Below are 23,202 nucleotides of genomic sequence, written 5' to 3' on the forward strand. Positions count from 1 at the left end.
ACTAAAAAAAAAAAAAACTAGAAAATATTTAATTAAAAAAATGATAAATTAACAAATAAAAATCAATTTTAATTTATAAAATTAAAATAAATCAATATTGTTTTACAAGAAAACGAATGCAGCCTTTTCATCATTTTAATTTGTCGGGTCTCTGTGGTTTTTCATTCATTTTAGATTACAAAAACAACATATTGTAATAATATTATAATTCAAAAACGTGAGAAAAGTCGATTTTACATTGTATATAATTATCAAATTTTATATAATAAAGTGATGTATACTGTGAGCTTAATACAATAAAAATTACAAAAAAAAAATTGTTTGTAATAAAAGTAATTGACTTTGAAATATGAAAAAAAGTTTCACTTAAAATAAAAGATTTCCAACTAAAAATAAAATATGCATATTATACACAATGAAAAATCGTTTATAAAAATATATCTAACAAAGAACGTATAAAAAAAAAAAATGTCTGTTGTTAATTTTTCGTTGCTTACAATTTATTGTTGTACCAGTAAAGAACGAAACAAATTATTTTACCTACATACGTAAATTGTAGAGTGATGCTACTTTTTTATATAAATTGAAAGCACCGAAAGGCGATTATAATAATATAAATTTGTCATGTTTTGACGTTCGTAAAAGTATTGAAAAAATTAATTATATAGTACGAGTATATGTACATAAGTTTTAAATGAAAAAGTATTAAATTAAATCCGTATAAAATTCAATAAAAATTAAACAGATCTCTTCGAGGTTATGAATAAGGAACATGACAAATCGTGTTAATGTTGACGTTCTTGGTACCATCTATCAGCTATCTGTAAAATAAAAAATAAATATAACATAATTTTTTTAAGTTGTTTTTTAAAATTAAAAACTCCAAAAGGTGGATCATAAATTATGGATATGAAAATATTTGGGCCTATAAATAGTATAGTTATTTTAGGCTATGAGGCTATTATACTAAATAATATGTGGACAAATAAATCATTGGATTATTCATCTTGTTTCTAATAACTGTTATAATTAATTATGCTATGTATCAAAACACAAATTCAAGTAGCTTACCCAATTATTTTATAAGCACTGTTTAAACGCTATCTTACTTATAATAGCTGCTATGAGTAATATATATATGTGAGTGAATGTGTAAGAACTTATATCGCGTTAAATTATAGTCAATTTATCTTGATCAGTTTTATATTTATCTATAAGTTTATAGATATGCAATACAATAATAAAGCTAACAGACTATAATTTGCCGCATTTTACTCATTTCTTAGACTTGCAATCTATGTAACATATTTTTACGGTTAAATATACAATTAGATACTAACTTATTTTTTTTTTTTTTATGTTTACCTATTTATTTAAAGTTGAGATTGATAATTTAATCATATATTTAATTTAATTATCATATTATTATAGGTGTTTAGAGGTTTGAATAAATTTGTAAATTTATATAGAAGTTGATAATATCGCTTATCGCCTCAATTCGATGCTTCTCATATATGCAGTTGTAAATCAAACTCAAAAATAAAAGTAACACTTAATTATTTGTAAAAATAATTTTTAAGTCAAGTAAATTAACTTGACAAAATTAATCTACGAATTGGGAATTAATTTTTAGTTTATATAGCATATTTTAGCAAGTATCCGACTTTTTAAGGGAGATAAAACCGTTTTCACCAAAATAATACTAACTATTTCCTCCACTGAAAATTCCGTGAAAATTAAAAAAGATCAAATTCTGACAACCTTCCTCCCCTCCAAAATGAAAAATGAAATCAATAATTTTAATTTTTATGTTGTATGTAATGTATTGGAATCGATTGTTGCAGAACTGATTGAAATTACTTAAAACTTTAACTTAATTTTTTTTTTTTTTTTATTTTGACACATAATGTACCAAGTAAAATACTGAATACTAAAATACAAATATATTTCAAATAAATTTGATTTAAAAATGTTTCATCTTTGTTAAAACAATAATTTAATTGCACATTTTTTTAACTTCAACTCTAATATAGTCTAATCTATACTCTAAGATATAATCCACTTAAAAAAAAAAAAAAAATAAAGAAAAAAAATTCTATAATTATTTATAAAAAAAAAATATGCATGATACGTATTTTTTTTTTTATTATTGTATACACACATTATCTTTACGTATTTGAACTACCAAACATAGTTCTTAAACAAATATTAGTTTAAAAGACTTTAAAAATAAAAAAATACATTTTGACGGAAACAAGAATCGAATTTTTTTTTAGTTTAAGTGGACTCTGACTATATATATATATGTGTGTGTGTATGTGTGTGTTCTTGTCTTGCAGTAATTGTTTAAATGTTGGAAAAGGATTCTATTAAATTATTTTTTTTTTTTTTAAATACATTATAAATGTAACCAAACTATAAAATAAATGTTCCATCGAATTTCTGTATTCATATACTATTATTATTTATATAGGAAGTGATAAATGATGATATAATATTACAGTTGTTAAAATGCGTGATATGTGTTCAACTAAAATAATGTTGATCTAATATTCAACGAAACGCAGATTTTCCGAAGTTATTGAACTTTAAATCAACAGACAACCTGTACGACCTATTTACCGTTATTTTAGTACAATGATGTTAGATAACCTGTTACATATCATTTATTATGTTTATGAAATCATTACCATACAGTGAAATTCGTATTAAATTATATGATAATTTCAATTCTCAAGTATATTATCATAAATAAAAGATTCATATATAGGTTGTTCTTGCTTATATTTTATACTTTATATAATATGGAACATTATTATATTAGATTTAGCCTACTTATATTGATGTAATTTATTGTTTGTTATGTTACCTACCTATAATTATGTAAAAGACTAATATTTCTCAATGGATTAAATTATTTTTAATTTTAGTTTCCTCATTTCAATAACAAGAAGCCCACTTTAATAGATGCATGTGTCAGAATATTTGAAATATTTTTTACTTTTTTTATAGAAATTTTATTATTGATTCCTAGTTTTAAATTTTAGGTATATATTTATATCAAATATTATATAGTACGTTAAAAATGAAAACCCTCTGTGAAATTGATGTTAACACATAAAAATGCTCACTATAGTCAAACAGTCGTTTCGGTTTTGTCAGTAATAGGTGTCAGTTGACTCAGTTCTTCCTCGTTAACCGACATATGATGATCGTCCTCGAAGTTTATACTCCCCGCTTTGTACCAAACAATTATATCAACGAAAAAGGCGCACATCATTAACAGCCCAGTAACACCTGTTAAAAACAAAGTATGAATATTTAATTTAAAATACATGTTTGATTATATTTAATTTAATTTAAATTTTTATATATTATGATTTATAAGCAATCGGCGCTTACGGTATTTAATAACAAATTATTAGAAATTAATAATAATTTTTGTTTTTTTTTTTTTTTGTGTGCGCGAGTTAAAATATAGCACCATAATGTACTAACAAACTTACAAATATTTAAATTTAGTTTTTATTTTGTACTTTATTTCGTTTTATGATTTTTAGAGTTTTTGAAGCATTTTTCAAACTTAATAGGAATCTATCAAAATAACACACACGATAATTTTTATTTTAAAATATCAAACAACAATTAAACATAATAAACCGAATACCACGTCAATGAATTCTTAATTATATATCAAACAAATTTTTTATTTCTTATTTGAAATTTATTTTAAAAATACTTATTATCTTATGATATTTAAAATAAATCATCTTTAATATATATTTTTTTTTGTATATACATAATATACATATATAGTAATTCGTTTAGATATTTATAATGTATCTTTCTTTTTTTTTTATTAGATATATTTGTAAAATCTAAGCCATAAAAATATAATTTCTATTCATTACAATTTTTTGATAAGTACACTATGCATAAGTAATATAAATTACTACTCAATCATCGTTCTCGATTAACGCGCCGATCTTTGTTAATTACGTTGCTACATAAATACATAATAACAGTAACAACTACTAAAGTGCATTGTGCTTGGCAATCTAATCTTCCGAGATTGATCGCCATCGAGTATTACCATGGTAGAAGATACGGAACGAGTCCGAGTTGTACAGAGAGCACGCTCCTTGTTTTCCGCACGTCATTTCCCATATGAGACATGCCGAGTCGACGACTGCTCCGTACAATATGGGGCAGGGAACGTTACCTACGTGACATGAAAACAATAATTATTATAATAATTGTCACCATATGTAAACATTTAAAAAAAATAAAAATTAATATATATAATTAAGTAGTATCAATGATTATTTTAATAATATAGTAATCAGACTTAGCTCTTGAGCGTAAAGTGCATATACAATATAATATATTTATAATATTAAGTGTCTTTGTGACTATTTTATGTATATAAATCTGTATTTTAAGACGTCTTATCGTCTTAGTTGGTTAGGTACTGTTTTATTTTATAACTTCTAAGTAAAATTTTAATATTGCTATGATTATTTTTATCATATTATTAATGCTAAACCAAAAGTACCTAATGTATTATAATATAACCATTTTATTGAGATCAATTATAATAAATTATAAATAACTAGTCCTGACTGAAATAATTAATTTAATATATTATTTAAATTGTATTAAACAAGTTAAAAGTTTAAAACAATTTTTTTTTTAAGAATAATAATCTATAAATTTGATTTTGTTGAAATTATTGATTTTTTTTTTTATTTACTCTTTTTTGTGTTTCATTTTACTATGTTTTTCATTTTTATGAACTTCCTAGTTGTATATAATATCCTAATTATGTATAATATTTTAATTTGAACCCTTTTATTATATTTAATAAAAAGTGTTGGAGTGCATAGAATAAAAATTACTATTTAACTTGTTTTAAAATGATTCACGACGATAGGTTATTTGTTTTAAGTTACACGTAATCTTTGATCAAATATATGATCAAATCAAACTTCATTAATTTATATAATTTCTCGATATTATATGATTGAAAAAAACGTCAATTTTTGTATTTATTAATTTTAATTCCATTAAACATCAACGCAATAATTATAAGCTACGAGATGTTATTATAAAAATAAATCAAAAAATAATTTATAAAGTTTGTCCTATTTTAGTATGTATTCAAAATGTATTCGTGAGTCTTAATTTTAAGAGAAGCTAATTTAAGTACAGTAGACGCCGCTTATAAGACTCACGGATATAAGGTTCAGTCGCTTATTAGACTCAAAATCGTCTGGAACGGTCTGGACGTATCCAAATACATTAAAAAAAAATCGGTTATAAGACTCAACACTTCGGATATAAGACTCAAATTTCGTAAAATAAATAGTAGAAAATAAACTTTTTTTGTTATAATTTAGAAATAAATTGGTATTGAAAAATGAAATAATATTCGTGTTGATTATTTCTAGTTTCTGTTGGTATCTTATAACGTATAATAATTTTTATCGCAGATAAAAGTTCACATTTATCGCAACGATAATTGTTATTATTGTGTACTGATTATCTGGCGGCTGCACAGTTATCGTAATATGTAATATTTACCTATTATAATTTTAGTATTTTTATGGGGATTATAAAATGTATTCAATAATAAAGTATGTAATATGTAATATGTGTTAATGTATTAAAATCAAAGCAAAATATGTAGTAAAATAAAATTTATAAATACGTAATTATTTTTTTTTTCCACTTCGCCTATAAGACTCATTCGGTTATAAGACTCACTTTGTGCTGGTCCCAAAGTGAGTCTTATAAGCGGCGTTTACTGTATATATTTCTCGTTAAAAAATGATGTTTGTAAATTGATTGTGCATCGGCAGTATTGAGCTTACCAAATAGGCCTATGGCAAACTGTATGAGCCCGAGAGCCATGGCCTTGTCCTGAGGATGTACGCACCGAAGTATGAGTAACATACTGCCCACTTCGGAAGTGGAATGAATGAACACGAACAAGGAAAATAAAGCTATATACCAAAAGCCCGAATCTTCGCAATCGTCTTTGCATGAGCCCGGATACGCCTCCGTAACGTTATTGTTCATGCACTGGCAGTCTGTGAACTACAAAATAATGTGAAAGATAACAATTTGCCTTAGCTCAGTGATCAGAGGCCAGAGCACAACATATCTTAGATAGTGAATATTATAATATGATACTATATTAAACTATATACTATATTATAGCGGTCAATCTGATCGTTAAAGATTAACGGTTATAGTATCTCATTAAGCTATTTAAATATTGAGATAAGTTGAATATAAGCCTGAATTTCAAATTAATTGAATTAAAATTTAAAAGGTGACACTTTATTTTTGTTATTATAGCAATAAATATAGTTGTCATATAACAACAGAAATCAAATTGAATTTATTTATTCATTAAACCAAAGAAAGTATAAAAAAAAATATTTCAAGGTACCTCTAACTATTGATTTAGATACCTATATAATTGCATTAATAGATTTAACTAAAAATTAATAATATGTAACAGTGCGAAGTATGTGAATCGTTTGTAAACGCTTTTATTGAACCTTAATTCTTAACTCATTAATATCCAGCTTCGGAGTCGTAATATAATACAGTCAATTGACACGTTAAAAATAATGCGGAGAGCAGATGATGAAAATATAATTAATCACGGTATCGATCATGACAAACACAAGTCGACGACTTCATTGATGTGACCTATTGTTCTATGAGTGTATATATATATATAATATACATATAGGTACCTTGTAGCCAACACTGTACTGTTTTCCGAACGTCTGATTCCGGCATCCGGCGTGGCACGCTGAGAAGTACGTTATCCCATCCACGCCGCATATCGGACTGAACATCTCCTCGTCACACACACAATGGTCTGAGCAAGGAGATACAAACTTGGGCTGATTCCTGCACAAAACAACCGTGAAAAGAACAATTAGAAAGCCGTTCCGATAAAGCACTGTGCTGCCGTACAAAATGATTTTTGTGCGACACTTCAACACGCATACAAAATAAGTTGATCAAAAAAAGTCTTTAAGCATTACTTTAATAAGACACTCTGTTCAAGAACTGTTGTGAATTATTTTAATTATGGTTTTGTTTATTTTTTTGAATAATTTTTAAAAATGATTCAATATGTAAAGCTCGTCGGACTTAATACTCTTAATGATGATTACTTTAATTTCTTCTTTCATACAACTTAACATTTCTCTTTAGTTGTTCGTATAGCAAAAATAAACAATTACCTATCAGCTATATTCGATTTATTTTTTCATTCTCGCTTCATTTAGAATATTAGGCGTTGAAATCGTTTTAATAAAAAAATCAATATCAACTCATTACACTACAGTAAATTGTATTAATATACATTTAAACATTAGCAAAAAGAAAACTGTAAACTTAGACTTTCCAAATAATTATACATATTAAAGCAACTATGTTACATAATACTCACAGTTCGTCGTATTGCATTCCTGTGATGTTCGTGGTTGGACATCCGAAAAACATTAAAATGCACATGCCTATAAATTAAAATTCCCGTCAATACTTCTGTATTCGACAATGTAACAAATTATACTCGTTTTACCGATAGCATACGCCAAAGCCGTAAATGCGATCCACGCGGCAACTGCTCTAGCATTGGGATTTTTCTTCAATATGAATATTCCTGATATTATGATTCCAATACCCATGACCATAATGCCGTATATTCCTAAGATAAAAAAAAAAATAGTGAAAAGAACCGTTTAGTTTTTTAAGAAAATTATTTATAATTTTGTGTCAGTTCACCGAAATTACTACAATAAAATAATTATAAATTCCAAGACTTACAATTGAAATTAAAAATACAAGTATTTCAACCGGAATCTTAAGAAAATATTGGATACAAAACTTTACCGGAACCCTTTTTCGATTTTATTTTAAACCTTAACTAAAATGGGTAACGACATATGTTAATGGAAAAATGTTAAGTTTTCTCTTTTTATTCCAATATTATTTAATTATTTTTATTGATTAATGTAATAATAATAAATTGGTTCGTTAAATTTGGTTGTAAATCGTAAATGTGTTTATTAACTTATAATTTTCTGCTTTGAATATCCTACAGAAGTTTTGGAAAACAATAAAATATCAACAATTATTAAAGTTATAGTATATACGTTGTTATTTGCTTGGTCATTAGTCATTCACTCGTCGTCAAGATTTTTCCTTATAGTTGATTTATAGTTTCAGTTGATGAGGTCTAATGACGTTAATGTCTAATAAAATTATTATTAAAATTGTAATAAATATGCACTTATATAATTTGTTTCTTTATGAAAAAAAAAAACAAAATTGTATACCAAAAATTTTGTATCTACCACTTCGTCGTTTCGTCCATTTCTTACCATTTTTAAATTGGAACAACATCAGATAAATATTTAATTAAATATTAGCACAAAGTATGATTTTTATAAAAAAATTTCTTTAATCAAAACCGAAAACAAAGAAAAAATCAAAACTTGTAGGTACTTTTCTTTCGGTTTCGACGATTTTTTCATATGAAAATTATTCAAGTACTGCAGGATTAGATAAAGCGTGATTTAATTTGTGTCTTACAGATGCCTTGTTAACTGCGAGTTACATATTACTCGATCAAAGTCATACGTGAGTATGAATATTTATATCCAATGGTATTTGAAACATTGTCCTACACGTGTGATACTAACATTAGGTGGGCACTTGTATTTTTCTCGAAATAAGATTATAATAATATTGTAATTAATTTTTTAACCCGTCCACAGTACTAAACACGTCCATGGAACTACAGGTACATAATATCATAGAAAATCATCTCACGTATTACCTAAATCGTTTATATTTTATACCTGTGACCATGTTGGCGGTGTGCGTGGGAAAGTGGAACTGCGACTCGAAGTATTTCGGTAGGAACGTGTAGATGCCGGCCAGCGGCAACAGGTGGAACACGCTGCTTGCGGTCCTGTACATGAGCATGTCGTTTTTCAGAAGTCTCTTGACGGCGGTCGGGAAGTCTTTGAGCTTGGGCGTTTTGGGTATGGCCGATATGCCGTCGTAAGGGGGCGGGTGCTGCTTTTTCAAGGCGCCGTTACAGGCCGACGACGGTTCCGGCAACCGTTTGGGGAACGCGAACATCGGTATGGAAGTCAACAGCAGCGTGGCCGAAATGCCGACCAGGCCCAGCCACCAGGCGCCCACCCACCGCGGGTTGTTGGTGTCCATGTTGGGCTCGTTGCTGAGGTCCGCGTAAAGGCTGGTGCATAACGCGCCCAACAGGAACCCAAAAGACGGGCCGAGTATGCGGACGCCGATGGTGATGGAGAAGTACAGCGGAGACTCGCGACTGGCCACGTTGTCGTCTATGAAAGGTATGCCCAGCGTGTAGACGGCCGTTTGACCGATGCCCACGCCCAGCAGACTGGTGAAGAATATGACCAGTACGATTTGCGTGTTCCTGGACTGTTCGAGCTGTTCGGACAGTTCGTTCTGTTCGCACATCTCGTGTTGCACCAGTGGCTGAGGGCTGGCGTGTCCGTTGGCCAGGTCCGGCGGCACGCACACGTTGGACGGGTAATAGTCGGCCGCGGTGGTCGCGTTGCCGGCCGACCCGGCCAATCCGGAGCCGCCGCCCATGGACGCCGCAGCCGGCGAGTACTGGTGATTGCCGAACAGGAAGTGCGGCGACGAGCACGCGAACGCGGCGACGCCGAACAGCACCATGCTGGACGCTATCCACCGGGGTCGGTGTCCCTGGCCACCGTAGTACGTGAGCAACAGCGACGAGCCGATCTGTCCGATTTCGGTAGCGCTGAGCACCAATCCCATGGTCTTGCTCTGCAACTGGAACAGCTTCTCCAGCGTGGTGATCACGCTCACGAAATACGTGGAGAACATGCCCTGCAACACCCAGCTGAAGCAGAACGTGGCCAAGAACACTTGCTTGGACGCGAACACCTGCATCCACTTGGACCGACACGGCCCGATGCCGCACTGCACGTCGCCGTCGTCGTCCCCGGTGGCGGAGGCGGCGGTGGCGGTGACGACAGCGACGTTACAACAACCGTCGCCGACCACGGTGGTGGCCGACACGGCGTCTGCCGTCTCCTTGTCGTCGGCGGCCGTCGTCCCGGTTCGGCCCTTGAACGCGGCCACTTGGGTAGCGCCTGCGCGCGCGACGCGTCTGTTGCTGGTTCGGCTACATGCACCTGCCGTCGCGTGCGGCGCTCACCTGCACCTGCTCCGGCGTGGTCTCGAAACGAAAGCGAAAAATATTAATCGGCGTTATAGTAATATTATTATCGTATCCGTCTGGTCGTAACGGGGCGAGAGGTCGAGACGAGCCGCGCCGACGTCACCGCTGCCAGTCCCAAAACGCTGTCACGCTGTTTTGTTCACGCGCGGCGCGCACGTAGCCGGTGGCCGACCGACGCGCGTGTTTGCAGGACGGCGCGCGCGAGTGTTGCGCGTATATGGTCCACGCTCGTTTGCGCGGACGAGCGGACGAATGAACCGAACGACGAGCGACTCTCCCTTTCGGCCGCGCGTAGGTAGAGAGGTTTATTGTGCGCGCAACGTATTATTATTATTACGCCCCAAGGTTCGCCGCACACTCGCACACGCGCACGCACGCGCCGATATTGTGATGATGACGATGATGGCCTGTGCGGGGCAAGGTCGATGGCAATTAAACGTCACGGCGGACGCGCGGCCAAAAGTGAACGCGCGCGCGCCGCCGAAAGCGACACGCACAATGATGATGTGCGCGCTACAATATAACATTATTTCCCGAGAAATTATATTATTATTATTATTATTATTATTTCTATTATTATTGTTGTTATTATTATTATTATTATTATTGTGTCGGTGTTAAGCGCGCGCGAGCTCGCGTAACACACGCGCACGCACGCGCACACACAAAAATGACGACGACGAATGCGTGTGTGACGCGAGCTCGACCTTGGCGTGCGCGTGGACAAAAAAAAAAAAAAGGGTGATGGACTGGGCGCGCGCGAGATAGAGCAACAGGTTGAGATCGACGACGACGACGAATTCGCGCGAACGGACGGCCGCCGTGAAGCGTGTTTACAATCATGATAATTATAATAATAATAATAATACCATGTAATATTGTATTACGACGCGATTTCGGGCGCTATTTCGATTATGATGTAGGTGTACCATCGTCCGCCAACCGCCAGTCGTGTGCAAGCCCCCAAACGGTCGGTAGGTAAAAATGTTTTGGGTGTTTATACCCCAGAGATGTTTTACGTACGCGTGATTCGGTTAAATATACCCATTATATAGTCGGTTTTCTTTAATTTTCTTTTTATTATGTCGTTTTACACGGATATTTGAACGGAAAGATGCAAACTTATAAATCTACTGTACTCGCCATGATATGGCACTTTGATATTCGAAGCTGTTCTCCATATCTATATAACACGCTTATCGTTCATATTACGTATTATTCCACGTTAAACCTCGGAGTGTTTATGATCTATCGTTATCCTTTTTACATTTCCCGAGATTATATGATATCGAATAGTTTAATATACGTCACTTACATAATAGAAATTCAAAATACTTTGTGTTAGAATAATATGAGATATGACGTTTAATTGACACCCATATAATATTCTGTTACCTACATATAACACATAAGTAATATTTGTAGGCTGTTAAAATCAAAATATTGAGAAAGTATCAAATTTACCCATCACTGTGTAATAAGTGAAATCGATCTTGAATTACACCGTCCAGACAAATGTTTTATTAATCGCATTATTCTTTTAGAAAAAGAAACAGAAGAAAAAATTTTGATTATAGATTTTCCCCGCACCCCAATCACCCATCACGGTATAATATTCTGATGTACGCGCGAGCGATCGTTATTCTTTTGTGCTCGTCAAATGCTCTGACAAACTACATTCGTCGACATATAATATATTACCTATGTTATATGTTATAATACAACGTTACAACAATATCACGGTCGTTCATTATTATTAAAATATTTATAATATAGCAGCTATATTTATATACATATATAATATATATATACAATATGTTACGTGTACCTATCACCTATATGCATCTCGGTGAGGTCTGCGTACGCGTTTGTAAGAAAAAATACTCGATACTTTCCACTTAAAAAAAAAATGTAAGCATCATATTTATATTTTTGGATTTTCGCCATTATTTTGCAATATAGGTATCATAGGTTAGATAAAATATCTGAAATCTTAAGTTAAACTAAAAATATAATAAATCGTTGTTTATTATGTTTATTATGAAGTTATTACTATATTAACTATTAAGTACGAGTAACAATGGGTACCTAATATAAGTAGTTTAAGTAGTATAATAAGTAGTGATACTCGTAACGATACTCAAATTCGGTTAGAATCAAAAAAATCAAAATATCTGTACCCAGCCAAAAAACATATATATGTTATTTAAAAAAATTACACTTACTACACAATCATTTTTTTCACCATTTCCGTGTATAAAATAATATATACGTATACAGATAACATATTCGGCTTTTAAAAGATTTTTAAATGATTTGAGGAAAGAGAAAATACTACAATTTAAGTGTTCAATATAGTATCATCATATAAACGTTTCGTTTGTTGAGAGTAGATTTTTTTAATCGTACCGGTTAATGTACAGATAAACTTTTTGTGTGCATATTATAAAATAATGTTTCAAACCATTATCGAATAACATACTGTTTGTACAATTATTATATTATAATATTATAGTAATAATTTAAATTCGTCATACAGCACGATTATATTTTCCATTATTCTTAGGAACTTAAAAAACCTATCAATATACCCCTCGACTCTCAGGTTTTATAATATTCTAATGATATAAATTCTAATTTCTAATTAATAACGATCATTATATATTACGGGCATAAATCTCTATATTTCTTCGCGACATCTGTACTTTAATATTAGAGTAACTTTATGAATACTTCCTTGACGTGCATAACTCACCCAACGCGTAATACTCTGGAAACAGCAGGTACGTGTCGTTGAGCCAACAGTGATAATAATTTGTTTTAACAATGTATTATAGTCGGTCACAATCACGGCGCGATAAAAAGAACATACTTGTTAACAGTGACAATAATTATACAACACTATTTTCAAGTGTAAAAAACAAAAACAGAGCATTATCAATATTCGATTCATAGTTATGAAATAACTTATCCAATTATATCATTGAATACGACTCGGTTTACACAATGCAAGAAGAGAGGAATTACTGTCTAAAATAATTTGATTACAACTTTCAAAAAAAAAAGTATCAAAAAATTCCACAATAAGATCTATGAATTCTCCCAGTCCTTCTATTTTGACTTCCGTTGTAACCTCAGATATGGCTGCCATTTATATAGCTGTTTACCGTGGTATTTTTAATTGTTCGTTTGATTTTCTAGTTATTGCGTCGTCCGTCCGCAATAGCCTAGATTTTTTAGTAATCATTTCGTATTAGTAACGAAATTTGATAAAATGGGTGATGAATGGAATCTCCATATTATGTTTGATCTTTTAAGACTCGCCACTGTTTCCAAAGGATCACACACCAAGTGACTTGTAAAGGTAAAAAATCTATAATCATGTTTATTTGCTACTTACATAAATATTTAATATTTATATTAGGTAACCTATAGCATACTGCATATTAATGTTGGATAATGAAAATGCATACGACGCTAATCTATAATTTAATGTCTGTACATTAAAATGTTTCTACTATAGTAGTGAATTGGCCGATTTTAAAAATAGGTTTTTTCGATAATGGTTTAAGATAAGATAATGTTCAATAAATATTATTATTTTAAAAACAAGGCGCCATTTAGTAAACATATAGATACTCGTATAGCATATATTTCAGTAACTTTTCTGATAAGCACCGTATTTACAAATCGACCTATCCACATCCCGTTTATAAATCTAATTCTCATCTTATTGGTTAGATATTGTATTTTGCAGATAATTTAATAGCCAATGAAATAAGGTGAATCACTTCTATAATTAGGAAGGGAGGGATGTGTCAACTCGACCAAAACTCGTATTTTTGTTAAAATACCTATTTATGTTTATATGATAAACGTGAAACATAAATTGGAGGAGTAAGTACCAAAAACTTTCAAGATAAGCTACTAACTAATATAAAAAATTCGAAAACAATTATCTAAAACATCTTTGGAAATGATGCACCGTGTAGTACTACAATGGAAACATACGAAAAAGATTAGATAGAAGAGTGCTTAAGAATAATTTGAGGAATAATTTTTAAAAAATAAATGAGTTTCTAAGAGTTTATTATTTATTAATAATACAATTTAATTTTAAAAATTAGCCATTTTAGTTTTTTACAAATATTATTTACTTCGAGGTTTACCTATGAAATAAGAATGATAACTAACAAATAATTAAATATTTTATAAAAAAAGATTAAAAAAAGATGTTACAATATTTCAATATGTTTTTTTTCAACTAGTCCTATAATCTCTATTTAGCTATAAGGACAAATAGTATCAACATTATTGACAATTAGATACCGAAAATAAACTGAATTATTTTATCGTCTGTATATCCTCATCCAATTTGAAGTAAAAAATATTATAATATAATAAGCTATAATAATGATGTAATTTAATAACTTTTAAGAAGATTCTTATTTTTCAACCGGAACACTAAGTTTGTGATAAAACTTCAAATATCTGTTATATTAATTTTAAAAAACAATAGTCATTTTCAAAGCTGCTAAACTTATTATTTTCTATATAAACTATGAATGGCTAGTAGGACTTCCTAACATATTAATTTATCAATTCCACTATGCCGAGGCCACTTTTAAGAATAATAATGATAATATTATGCAATGCGCGTGCGCATTTATCAATCATTTATTGTACATCGCGTCGGTCACGTCACCTTACGTATAACAATATCGAATCACTCTATTCAATATAATTGACAAACTTAACCATGTGTGATGACAACAATAAGATATATAGAATATTAAGTCGAGTCACTTGGAGTAACGACACTGTTATAACGGGTTTTCTGTAACAATCGGATGACCGAGATCCGTCTCGTTTACACTTGGAACACAATTTCAAAAGCCGTCCGGCCGGCCGTTGCTGCAACATATATGTATATATTATTATTATATAAACGTACAGATAAAATGTGTGATACATCATATTATTATTATATTAACGAACGTCGAACATAATTCTTTAGACGTGATATTAAAATATACGAACTAATTTCTGGTATACAGTTAGCAGAGTGCAACGGCATCGTCGAGATTTGAAACGCATATAATGTATGTATGCGTATATTAGTTTATTTTATTTACACTTTGCTATCGCCTACCACTGATATACATGCACGAAAATTCAGGAAAACTATTGTTACATTATCGAATAAAATATTTTTACTGCTAAATAACAAGGACATTTTTTCTGAATCTTGAAAACAATACAAACAATAATTCGTATTTTATTAAATTGATTTTTAAATAAATAATCTCACTGAGCCTGTGTAATGTGTATGTCGTATGAAATAAATAAATAAAACCTAGCCCCTGCGTTTCGTATGTAAATTCAAGTTTAGAAAAAGTTTCTAACTCATTTCTAAAATTATATTATTGTATTATCCTTTTATAAGTTATATATTTCATTTATAATTTATGTTATTTTCAATAACTATGAATGGATTATAAATGGTAGACGAAAATAATGGGAATATTGTACTTATTATATATTTCGAGAATTAGACTATAATACAAATAATCTGGATCAAGTTTTAAACTACAAAAAATATTTCTAATTCCAATAATGTAGAATTTTTAAAATATTTAAAACTTTAAAAAGGAACAGTTGAAAAATTTTTAAAAATAATTATTATATGCTTTTTATTATATAAATACCTACATCAATTTAAAAAATACATAATATATGTATAATTGTCAATCATTTTTCAATTTTTTCTAATATACTATTTTTCAATGTATTTAAAATTAAATTAAAATATGACCATTCGCATCTTGTTGTGTGGAATTAAAAATATTTTCGAAATTTTTATCGGAGTATACATTGTCTCGCTGCTTAAATTATTGCAACGATCGTTTTTAAAAACTTATGGTCACAACTTACGAGGGCCCTTAAATCACTAAATTAGATTATAGATGATCTACACTTTTTTAGCCAAGTTTTATACGGTTTTCATCGAAACTTGTAAAAATAAATATACATAAAAGGAAATATCGTACGACAGTATGTAAGTTTTCAATTTATCGAAATTTGTTTTTCGATAGACAAGTAAGATAAAATTTAACTTATTCCATGTTGACGCACATAAATCATAATATAATATAGATAAACATGTACAACGTCATAGTTTCCCCGCATTGAATTTTATTGTTTGTCTAGTCAATCGAAAAGACACTAATATTTTTTTTTTCTGGAAAAACTCTAATCTTATCTGTAGTAATAATGTATGATGTACAACATACTATTATGTTTGACTACTGCAGCCGTGTACATTTCAGAGTTTAAAATATTTTTTGTTGTGCTTCTAAATCAGGACGCCCGTATCTTGTTATTTACATTATATATTATGTATCACGCTAATAGCATAATAATATTATAATATATGTTAAATGTCTGTCCTACGTTTTTAACGATTGATTTATTATTTTTGTCCGAAACCCGAGTTCGTTATGTATGATAATTGATTACCATCCGATCGATGTCCCATATTTTTGTATTATTTAAATACGATTACACGTGTATTTTAATAATAATATGATAAACTAAATATTGTATTATGTATATTATTATAATTTTTTTTAATCTCGTATATCGATTACGCCGAGCTTACGGTAAATATAGAAGCAATGTTCATACATATTAAAATTCTATGTTTTTATTATTATTTTCGTTTTATTTTAAAATCGCTCTCGTCGACTTCGCCACCATTTGTACATGATCGAAAATTCCACGCTAGCCCGGCATGTCGAGTTGAGCAAATCAAGAAGAGTGCAGTGTGGGTTACGAATAATATACGCACCCGGTCGCTGTATATATCTTTATTTATAATCGTTTTTAAAATATTCATAAGTGACATGTGCATTCCCGAATACATTTCAAATGTATATTTGTAAACACAAAGTACTCTCAAGGTATTTTTAAAATATTGCTTTAATTTTTTATATTATATACTTTTATTTCATATTATTTGGTAAATTGTATTTATACATACTCATAGTTTCACGTAAATACGTTTGCACGTCACCCATTAACAAAAATAAAATTTTTACATGAACACACCAGTATCTGGCCATTCGTTTGTGATATTAATGCGTAACGCATCAAATCCTATTATAATACGTATATCGTAAAAAAACGAGTTTTGACGGTTAATTTCACTTACTCGCGATTTCAAACAACATTTTGGCTGTCACGCGGAAGATTAACATAAATGTACCTACACTACCTAATACCTATGTTATGTTACGTATTCGTTTTATTGATTTTTTTTTTTAAAGAACAAGTCATATAATATTATACATGATATGGTAACGTGTCTATATATGCGCGTTTTAAGTAGGTATATTCAATTAACGAGAAAACAGTATTATCTAGTGAATTATTGGTTTGTCTATAAATTCTAACATTGCACACGATACACGCCGAACACATCATAGTGTTTTTAAAAAATATTTATCATCCCTCTTTACTATAATAATAATAATAATCGATTAGTTTGTAGGCTTTACGATTTTAATATAAAAAATTTGAAGCATAATTACAGTTATTATCGCAGCTGGACGTCGTGTTCTTCGCATTACACGGCATTGCATATGATGGTATAATAGTATTATATGATATTATGTACATTATAAGCTATTATTGAGTTTTATTTCTACGACGACGAAACGTTGTTAAAATAAACGTGAAGCATTAATTACCGCTGTTCGATATTATTATATTTTCCATTCCGGCTCCTTAATAATATAACTTATTGTATAAGTATCGGGTCTTGTGTCCCAGATATATATGTACATGTACAAATTCACTCGTGTAACTTCGTTTACAATAGATAAACTTCCAATTGATTATTAGTCTAAATGTGTTCTATGCCGATACAACATATGAGCTTATACGTAAATCAATATAATATTGCGTTTATATACTCAACCAATAGTTAAAATTAAGACTCTGATTTATGTGTAAGTACCTATTTATAAACAAAATATATAGATTGATAAATACATGTTAGATTCCTTAATAGTCAACTAACTGAAATAAGATAATGTTTATATTATAATAACATTTAAATGATACCAAAATACTTTAATTTTCTTCTTAAAATTACTATTAGGACTTAGGAGATACCTTATTATTCATCTTAATTTACAATTATTTACATTTTATGAATTCCTCTAAAAGACCCAAACTTTAAACTAAAGTAAATTTTTATATTTTTATATGTTTTATTAAATTATTTTAAAGTATATAAATTTAATCATCTTTACTTAATATTTTTCATCTTTTAAATAGAACCAAACTTTATGTTGATACGACTTTTTTTATTCTTTAAAAGTTTTCGCAATAATTTTGACTTAACTTATTCCATGTTTACCACTTGGTAATTATTGATTCTGGTTCAAATACAACATGATTAGTACATCGTTTTTAGCTAAAATACATTAATAGCTACAGCAGATTTCACAATATTGTCTTAAAGATTTTAAGATGAGCATTTTTAAATATTTAAAAATTTAATTATAAAATACTGTGAAAGTTATCAAATTATTATAAAACATGTACTTATAATAATATGACGAAATATGTAAAGTAAAAACAAGTTAATTTTCTTAGGAATTATTTAAAATTAATTTTACACTTGTCAAAGTTGATTAATTTTGTTTTATAAAAACACACATTTAGATAAATCTATGATATGAATCACAATAAATCAGGAATGGAACGAAATCGACAAAAACCAAAACCAATATTAGTATACAGAAGGCTAGAAACTTAGAATTCATTTTTTATTTTAAATCAGACATGATTTTTAAGTTTGAAATGTTGTAATTTTTTAAGTTATTTTTATTTTTAAAATACCTATCTATTATATTTCAAAATAAATTGATTTTACTTCGGCCATTTCTTGTTATGAAATTTACGTTAAATGAAAATTTACACTGTTTTAATCTAATTAATTGATATTAAAACACATTTTACTTTTACGACCAAAATAAATGTAAAACATTATATAAAGATACTGAGATTAAATTTTGATTTTTAAAAGAACTAAATGTATGATAGAGTAATATTTAAATGTTATACTAATTTTATGTATTTTTTTCAAGTTATAGAAAAATTAAGTAATTGGAATAATTGATTAATAAAACCGTATTTACCAAAACTGTAACCTATACCTTACAGTTATATTTTAAGGAACAAAATCTGAAATATAAACCCAACTAAAATCTATATAACTATTGAAATTTCAGTTCTTATTTTCTACTTATTATTAGGTTAATAGAATATATAGACGAACTCTTATATCACCAAACACAATTAAAATATTGATCATAAATTATACATACAATTATGTTGAAAAATTTAAATTACCACTCATTATTCACCATTTTCCTAAATATTTAATATCAATTGCAGATGGGCTTAGATTAGAGTTATCTTCGATTAAAACTGGATAGATAATTTAGATAATAGTCTAATTTAATTTTTTTATGTATATAATACTTAATTTTCGTCAGACTGATTTCTCCAAAAACTAGAATAAAAAACAATTTAATAGTTACCTAGAAATTATTCATCATACCATACTTATATTTAGGTATATTGTAATTGTTAATAATTTTAAATACAGCATGTTTTAATTTTAACACACTATTGATGATAAAAACTAAGTAGTTTCATACTTTATATGTATGATTAGTCTATGTATTATAAAACATATTTAATTAAAATTATGAGTATTTCGTATAAGATTCAATACAGATTTTAAACGAACATGTATATTGTCTATATCTTTAAAAACATAATATATGTATGTAAAATGTTAATGTATCCCTAAAGTCAACTATATTATTATAAGTATTTTATACAATCTATTTGAATTCAAAAAAATAAATAAATACATTTTTTCAGGAGACACTATTTATTTATTTTCATGGCATCAACCATAAAAAATAAGAGCTTAATTCTTATTATATAAATCTATACGCATTATAAAGCATTCTTTAACCGCCCTATTATAAATATTTCGTTTGCTTTTATTTTTTGCAATTCCAAATTTGATCTTAAATCCGGAAGAGCATTAAGAATCTTCTCCTTCGTATTTATTATACAAATAATAATGTTGATTTATCATCCCTTTATTTCAACGACAGAAGTCAATTAATTGTTGGTTTGTAATTATTTCATTTTTAGAAACAGCGTGAAGCACTAAATCATATGATTTTCAATATCATAATTATTGACATGAACTTCAAAAATTGTATTAAATGTTGTATCATTGAAAATGTTTTTAATTATATACTTAAAATTGCAAGTATAGCATATATTCACAAAATTAATTCAGTTTTAAATAATATTATTATATTTTGTTGATAACACTGTTAAAGTACAGATATTTTGTTTTTTATTAATTCAATGTGCATATACTCCTATTTTTTTTTGTAATTATTTTAGGTTGTCAAAAAATTTTTCAAAAATTATACAAAATATAATAGAATACCCTTAGAAAAATAATCATCATCATATTATGATACACAGTAATTATATGAAATGGATATTTATCTCTAAACCGATCAAATTAGGTACTTACTGTCAGCCATTATAATTGCGTATTTTACGTTCCATGTTCTGTGCTCATTAATATTTATTATTTACTAGTTACATGCTACGTAATATTATATATTTTATACTACATATTTCTCTCAAATACCCTTATGTTGTTTTTGAATTTTTTTATTTTCTTTATATTTTAGTTATTAATAACATCCGTGCCATAATATTAATTTTTAACCTCATCGTGACTTATAAACAATAATTTAATTATAATATTTGGTATAGATACTGTGTATTTTGGTTTCCCACCATAATATTATGCTTTATAATTTTGCGTCGTTGTTTTACTTGTTATTGACATAAAACCCACATATATACGTGGTGTATGTATAATTTTTAATTACTAATTTATACCTATCACATTAAATTATATTTTTTTGTGTACTCCATCGTCAACATTGTATTACGAAAACAATTACTCTATACTGTTAGTGACAAGTTAGTTTAGGATTTGTATTGTTTTACTTCCATTAATAACTTTAAAATTACGTAAGTACTACCACCACATAAATTTTTGAGGATTATTAAAAAAAAAAATATGAATAATAATTTAAAATAAATTATTCATTAAACATTTCTTTGAATTCATGTCCAATGGTCTAACGGTCGTAAAATTAATGCCAGCAATGAAAAGAAAAAAATATATTTCTTCAATACATTTTATCAAAGAATCACTAATATGTCTATTTTATCTACTCTTAATTAGACAGTGCAGAGTTATTATATAGTTCCAATTGTTAATATTATATATTATACTTATACTAATAAATAATAATCATTGATTAATGTTGCAGAGACAAATTATACGACGATGCAGTCTAGACGATATAATTTAAATGTAAACAACAGAAATACACTTTAATGCATTTTAATCAAATTAAAAAGATCCACGAATAATAACAATCATATGAATTGGCGACGCAGTTATTATTATTGTACTGACAAGTGTGTTTAATTATTATAAAAATGCATAATGCAGTTTATAGAATGCCGTCATCTATTTAACTATTAATCAAGCTAGCTGTTATTATCATGTAATTACATACATGTTGCACACGATTGTTAATTTGCTAATAAACAATTCAATAACAAAATAAACAACACAAAGAATGCAACATTTAAACTAAATACTTAAGTTTTCAAAATATGCAAGTACAATATTAATTGAAGATTTATATACGTTTCTTAAAATAGTATTATGCATTCATTGTAATCGTTCAATAAATATACGCTTTTTCTTTTTTTTCTTTTTTTTTGTCATTTTATTAGTTAAGTTAATTGTTTCTTATTGACGAATCATTTAATATAATATATTATATTAATTATATTGTATCTAATAATATAACTGACTACACATAAATACCATAATATTAATATAATATAAATGTATGTACTATATAATATATGCATATAACAAAAATCGCATTTTGTAATTATAAATTGTATGTGCGCATACTGCATTGAAACAATCATAAATTAATGATAAAATGTATAATATAACAAACATAATACTAAGTATATATTGTTTGTTTTTAAGTGCTGTAGATGGGTCAACGGATTTTAGTTTATGTCAGTAGTTATTGTCAAAACATATTATTGTAATTATTTATAACGAATACCGTAACTATTAAATAACGTGGTTTAATGATAATTACTAGACTTTATATAGTAATTGGATTGTGTATTTTCTTAAAAATAATTTGGTTGATATAAAATTAAATTTTAAGCCAGGTGATAAATAAGTTGGTCTTTCTACAATTATGTGTACATGTGTTTAAAACTATAATTAAGGGTCATTTTAAAATGTCACATTCCCACTTTGAATTTTTTATATAGGGGATATTTGAAGAGAGACATTTTTGGAGCATTCTATTATAATTTCCCCGAAAATTGCGATGAATTTTATTCAAATCTGGTCGTAGGCTATGAAAATAACATAAAAAAGACTATGAATCTACAATAGTAAATTATTTTGCGCATTCACATAACGTTTTTGACATACTGTAATATACATGCATTAACTAAATTCAGTTCTATTATGGATGGTGGTTTACCAATTATTCTCACCATCATTTCCTTTAATACAGAAGTTTTGTAAATCCTGATTTTTGAAATTTTGATATATATTGAATTGAGGATCATAATATTATTTTAAAATACTTAGATTTACTATATTATGTAAAACGTGAATTGTTGCAATACAAAGTATTTGTATTTGTATTCATTTTATGAATGAGAATCAA

At 28.8% G+C, this 23,202-nt stretch overlaps 1 protein-coding gene across 1 annotated transcript; it reads right to left on the reverse strand.

Annotated features, from left to right (window-relative positions):
* Positions 1-673: 673 nt before the first annotated feature.
* On the reverse strand, positions 674-20,946 carry LOC112603680 (solute carrier organic anion transporter family member 3A1-like). The gene is made up of 9 exons (XM_025352369.1): positions 20,937-20,946; positions 8,892-10,247; positions 7,610-7,735; positions 7,478-7,544; positions 6,771-6,930; positions 5,874-6,099; positions 4,094-4,222; positions 3,132-3,297; positions 674-821 (listed from the first exon to the last, which is right to left on the reverse strand). The coding sequence occupies exons 1-8, from the start codon at positions 20,944-20,946 to the stop codon at positions 3,137-3,139; spliced, it is 2,235 nt and encodes a 744-aa protein (XP_025208154.1). The 3' UTR covers positions 674-821; positions 3,132-3,136.
* Between the last annotated feature and the right edge of the window lie 2,256 nt (positions 20,947-23,202).

The sequence above is a fragment of the Melanaphis sacchari genome, unplaced genomic scaffold (genome assembly GCF_002803265.2).
Source record: "Melanaphis sacchari strain LSU unplaced genomic scaffold, SCAv2.0 Contig10_pilon_pilon, whole genome shotgun sequence".
Classification (NCBI taxonomy): domain Eukaryota; kingdom Metazoa; phylum Arthropoda; class Insecta; order Hemiptera; family Aphididae; genus Melanaphis; species Melanaphis sacchari.

Coding starts and splice junctions, on each gene's coding strand:
- LOC112603680 (XM_025352369.1), bottom strand. Junction 7,736..8,891: donor CACCGCCAACATGGTCACAG/GTATAAAATATA, acceptor TTTTTATCTTAG/GAATATACGGCATTATGGTC. Junction 3,298..4,093: donor GTTCCGTATCTTCTACCATG/GTAATACTCGAT, acceptor TGTTTTTAACAG/GTGTTACTGGGCTGTTAATG.